Below are 6,000 nucleotides of genomic sequence, written 5' to 3'. Positions count from 1 at the left end.
TGAAGCCGCGAAAGGCGAAGCGCGATATAGCGAGGGATTACTGTATATGTATATGTAGATATGTGTATATGTAGATATGTATATATATGTATATATGTTTATGTATATATATATGTTTACATAACCTTTTTAATACACTACTTCTCCGCTGCGAAGCGCGGGTATTTTGCTAGTAATTAAATAAATGATAAAAAGCCAATTCAGCACCGGCTGTTTAAAACTGGATAGTTTGTAAAGAAAAATGGTTTATGAACATTGCAAATTGCAATTTAGATAGATAGACGACGATTTGAAGAAAAATTTGAATTTACCATAAATGGCAGTCAAAAGTTACGGAACACCCAGAAATGTTCACATCTTTTTTTATCAATAAAGCAATAAGCCGATTTAAAATATGGCCAGTGTTACTATTATTGCTAATGGCTCTTACTGTTTGAAATTTCTGATTTTTAATTTATTATTCACATACGACTGCAAAGCCCTATTTTCAGCAGCCATTCCATCAGTGTCCTAATGGTCATCTCCCTTAGTTTATCACTAATTAATCACTTTAGATGCATTTAGGTTATTACAGAAACCTTTGTAATTACATTAGCACAACTGAAACATGTTATTCTGTTCACTTGGGATACAAGGCACTGGCATTTCTAAAATTCAGTTCTGGGTTCAAAAACGGCCAAAATTAAATAGCTTTTTCAAGAAACATGTACAGGATGCTCACCATAATATTCCTTTCCAGTCAAATTTCAGTGTTCTTTTGCCCATTTAACCTTTTCTTTTTATTTGCTAGCTTCAGGTATGGCTTCCCAGAATTTTCCTTTCACTGTTGCTGACAACACTAGTATTTGGCATGTAATTCAAGAAGACGCTAACTGAGGACCCGCAAGACATTTTTTTCCTCAAACTACAGACACTGATGTACTTATCCTCTTATGCAGTTGTGTGTCTGGGCCTTCCCCTTCGTTTTCTGTCCTGGTTAGATCCAGTTTGACCTCTTCTCTCAAGACAATAATAGACACCTTTGCATGAAATCTGCAGTTTCTTGGCAGTCTGTGACATAGAATAACTTTCATTCTGGGAAGAGAAAAAAAAAATAGACGGACATTTTTCTTGAGAAAGCAGTTTCATTTTGGCCATTTTTAGACCCAGAACTGAACTTTAAAGATTCCAGTACCTTGCAACCCAAGCATACAGAACAACAGGTTTCATTGGTACTAATCCAATTACAAAGCTTTCTCACATGACCAATTTACATTTAAAGTAACTAATTAAGGAGAAGCTATAAGGGAGTTGACCATTAAGACACTGAAGGAATGCCTACTGAAAATGAGGCTTTGCAGTCATTCATTTTACTAACCGAAGGTTGTATACAGGATGTACGGACGCAGGCTCACAGATGCACAGGATGTACGGATGCAGGCTCACGGACGCATGGACGCAAATACAAAAACGAGCCCGTATGGATAAAAACAATGAACGAAGGCGCATACAACGCGCTTCTGAAACAGCAGAAGCAAAGGAGTCACGGCTCCATAAAAACAATGCACGAAGGCTCCTACAACTCGCGTCAGAAACACCAGAAGCAAAGAAGTCAACAGCTCAACTAACGGAAATACAAAAACGAGCCCGTATGGATAAACAAAATGAACGAAGGCACTGACAGAAAATATTATTGAGGCACAAGTACTTACGGGATCCCATACTACCAATACTGTTTTGATTCCCAGAATTGACCTTACAAGTTCTGACCTGGAATTACCTTTCAAACTTAAACGACGGCAATTTCCCATTAAGGCTGCATTTGCCATGACAATCAACAAATCCCAAGGACAAACCATTGACAAAGTAGGCATTTAGCTTTCTGAGCCTGCATTTGGACATGGACAACTTTATGTGGCCTTTTCAAGAGTTCGGCCTTCATGTGACATTAAAGTAAAAGTTTTAAGTACTCCATACCAGGGAAAACTAATTCAAGGACAGGAGACCATCTTTACTAAAGATGTTGTTTATAAAGAAATTTTTGATTAACTATTTTGAATTTACCATTTTATGAATTCTTTAGTTCCAATATACTTCATTTAAACCTTTACACTCAAATATATGTTTTACTTATAAGTGCAGCAACTCACAGACATTTTATACTTCAATGATATAACAATTAAAATTCAATTTTACTTAATCGTTACTTTAGCTAAGCCAGGCTAAGCTAGCAAAGCTATGCATTTAGGTGCTCAAGTGAGCCTCCAAACAACGTTTTGGCTAAACGTGTTTAGTCACTATGTAGATTGTTGTTAGCTGTTAACATGTCTCAAACCTAATGATGTTCTTTCTCACGGAGCACATTGAGGAAACACAGTTTGAAAGTGACAACCATCATTGTATCCATCATTGTATGCTCATGTCTTTAGTTGTGTCTGTCTTCCACAAACTAAGGCTGCACCATATTGCCAAACTGAGTACTGTACTCTCATATTACAAGATCTGAGTGAGCGAGAGAAGTATGAAGGCAGTCCCCAAAATGTTACGTATATGGGAGGAATGGTTAATAATAATATTTATAATTATTATTATTTAATACTTGCCAGTATTAGTATGTAAATGGATATTAATAATTGCATTTAAAAGATTCGCCAAAATCTGTTGTATGTAAACGATACTGTTTTATACGTTATTGTTTTTTCATCAAACAACACGGTTTACACGTCTAACTGTATTAGTTTAAATGGCACTTTTGCCACTCGCAATAAGGCTCACGTATCGTGTCTACTGGGAAACACAGTGAATGCGGCGTCTATCTATATATGTGTATGTATTTAAAATGAGTCGTGGCTCCAAAAGGAAACAGCTTTACTACAAATATATTTCTTTCATTAAATAAAAACATTCCCAGGACGCTCCATGATCTTACATCTCTACATAGTTTGGAAGGAACAGAAAGTAATTGCCATTCTTAGATTTGCGATTCTTTAAAGAATCGGGGTTTACTCGTATGTGAATAATAAAGTAAAAACCAGCCATTTCAAGCAGTAATACCATTACCTGCACCAGGAATTAGGAATGTCATCTTAGTAAAAAGGTTTCAATTTCTATTGAAACATGAACATATTTGGGTGAAGCCGAATATCTGACAGGTATTGTACACAAACTTCACCATTGCCAGAAAAATGTGTTCAATCAGAACATTCCTCATTATCAGACCTATGAAAAATTAACATTTAAAATGTAATTTTGGGCATTGATAATTACGGATAAGAATTAATATCTGCAATTTGTACAAGGTCAATAAAAACTGTTGAACATTGTTTTCTCCGTGCAGTAAATACCCAAATCAAATTGAAAAATACATTTTTCTATAGTGAACTTTTTAGTTAGTAACATTATGGAGGCAAATTACATATACAAGTAGTTATACCAAAAACCTATAACGTTTATTTTAAAAGTGTGGAAAAACAGCCAGATATACATAAATAAAAACAATGTATTAAAAATTAGAATTTCTACAAGATATCGTTAAGGAGTTAACTTATATACAGATATGCTAACCTAATACCGAGTTAGATTTAAATAAATTTTAGTATCTTGTTTACGTTTAGGGTAATAAATAATTGAACAAGTACGTGCTCTACTGAACTTGACTGAAGATATCTCAAAAGTGGTTTAAATCCAGTATATCTGAGAAAAGTAACAAACTATATGTATATTTATAACAGTCACTTCTCCAAGCAAAATAAAACAAATACTTCGTCAAGTCACAACCATCAATAAACCCACCCGGCTACCTTTCATACCATTGCTTTATGTGAACGTGCGCGCTCCCGGCAACTCGGCGCACTCGCTTTCTTCCCGTGATACCCCGCGGTTTTGTAGTCCGCGTTGGGGTCAGAGACGATTTGTGCTTCCGTCTTAGTAGGTGTGGGTTGAGTCAAGTTTGTTCGAGCAAACGTTAATCACTTCAGTGTTTCGTCTTTTAATTTTACTGTAAAATCACACTAAGAGTGACGTGTTGTGTTGACATTCACATGATCGTCAGCGAAGTTAGTAGTTTGTGAAACAGCCTAATGATTTTCAACGGTGGCTAAGAGCGCCATTTTTAAATATCAAGAGGGAAATAATCACTTGACGGTGTGGGTGTCTGTCGTGGAGAACTTGCGTCGGTCCTTCTTAAACGTGAGTGACATCTGTTTTTATTTAGCCTATAATACACAGTGGACATCGAGGAACTCGGTGGCAATTAATTTCTGACAGTGTTTACGTTTTTGTGAAATGGTATTGTTTCTTTTTGTATCTTGTACGGCTGAGGCAGAATGCATCATAACAGAACGTTTATTCTTAATTTTATTTTGGAAATCTTTTAATTTTGCTTGCATTTTCTACCTAGCTTTTTATTTCAGTTGTTTTTTATAAACTGATAAGTTAAACAGAAAATAGTGGTTGCAGTCGCAGACTTGAGCTCAGTATGAGCGTTAAAGGTAACTCACAACAAATCCAACCCGACTCTGTTGTCAAGACGACGCTGGTGCACTTTGAGATTTGCTCTGCTGCTGAGAAGGGTGCACCATTAAGTTCAGGTGCTGATACATGTGCAAGAATCGATGGATGGGTGCTTAATTACTTTTGTTTTATTTGAAAAGTCATTATATCACGTATTCTGATTTATTGTTTATTTTTAAATATACGTAAAGCATCGTTGCAGTTGCAGTGTCTAATTACCTTCTTGTGCAATTTTGTGCTGTCTTTTGAAATTTGTTTTTATGAATTTAATTGCGCGGTTCATGTGAAGGAGTCGGCTGTAAACCGCTATTTTTAATATTGCATTTTCAGAAAAAACAATAGCTTTGTTGCTGCAGACCATATCTTTGCGACACTCCCTAACATGCTTCGCTATATGTAAACTGATAAACTGATTTTTTCTTTATGGCTTTAATCCTTTATTAATTATAGAAATCACAGGTGATTATTTTATAATTGAATTTCTTCAGGGATGGCTTCGGGAGGGGAGAGGATCACCTTTACACAGGAGCCTTCATTCACGGGAGGAATACCAAATGTTGTACTAACAAATCCACCAGTTCTTACCAGCTCTACGCCTTTGCTTCAGTTGAATGACTCTCTAATGAACAATCCTATTCAAAAACATGTGGGTTTGGGACTTGGCACATCTGACACAGATCTTCAGAAAATGCTGATTGATGAAAGAATGAGATGTGAGCATCATAAAACTAATTATCAGACTCTAAAAGCTGAGCATACAAGGTAAGGCATAAAGAAACGGCATGCTGATCAGTCTTTATCACTCAGCCTCTGGCAGTATTAAAAGTGTTGAAAATGTAGTCATTATGCAAATGATGCATTTTACAGATATTAATGGGGCAGTGTTTTCAATTCTCCAACTGTCAACAGTTTTTTCTTGGGAGGCCTCTATGGCTGCAGATAGTTTAGACTGATTTTAATTAAACAACATTATTTTGATGTTATTGTTACAATTCAGAATGCTATGCTTTTTCGATTTAATGCATTTTTAACACATTTGTATGTTTAGCATGTTTAATTTGTTTTCTCTTCCTTAATATTTTGCTTTTGGTTTGTATTTTGAAATGTTTTACTTACACTGAAGCTTTCTGCTGAGTACACAAAAATTCAAATGACATTGAATTAACATTCTGCATTTTGCATTTATCATTATTTCCACCTGTAATACTCTTTTTGAATACAATTAAAGAGAAAAGTGAGTTTAATGTTGTAGATGTCTTTACCCCAGATGAGAAAAAAAAATCAATATTTTCAAAATACTGATATTAGAGCAAGAATGTGCAAAGCTAATAACACTTTTTTTTGGAATTAAAAAGAAAAAAACACTAATATAGTTAGCATATGAACACTATGGAACAACAAAGCTTGATTATGCCTTTATTTTTCCCAGTATGTATGTTTATCTGAAATGGAGATATGAAGCTCAAAAAGTAGCAGTATTTAAAAAAAAAAAATAAATAAAAATATTTT

The 6,000-nt window shown here is 35.0% G+C and overlaps 1 protein-coding gene across 1 annotated transcript in view; it reads left to right on the top strand.

Moving 5' to 3' along the window:
• Positions 1 to 3,858: 3,858 nt before the first annotated feature.
• Positions 3,859 to 6,000, top strand: part of cep83 (centrosomal protein 83) — a 60,334-nt gene continuing 58,192 nt past the window's right edge. Inside the window, exons 1-2 of the mRNA XM_051931250.1 lie at positions 3,859 to 4,167; positions 4,980 to 5,253. Coding sequence (XP_051787210.1) covers positions 4,982 to 5,253 — 272 coding nt within the window. The 5' untranslated portion in view covers positions 3,859 to 4,167; positions 4,980 to 4,981. The remainder of the gene's footprint in view (positions 4,168 to 4,979; positions 5,254 to 6,000) is intronic.

This window comes from Erpetoichthys calabaricus, chromosome 1 (genome assembly GCF_900747795.2).
Source record: "Erpetoichthys calabaricus chromosome 1, fErpCal1.3, whole genome shotgun sequence".
Taxonomy (NCBI): domain Eukaryota; kingdom Metazoa; phylum Chordata; class Cladistia; order Polypteriformes; family Polypteridae; genus Erpetoichthys; species Erpetoichthys calabaricus.
Note: the sequence above shows the minus strand (reverse complement) of the source record. Positions and strands in the feature narration are given on the sequence as shown.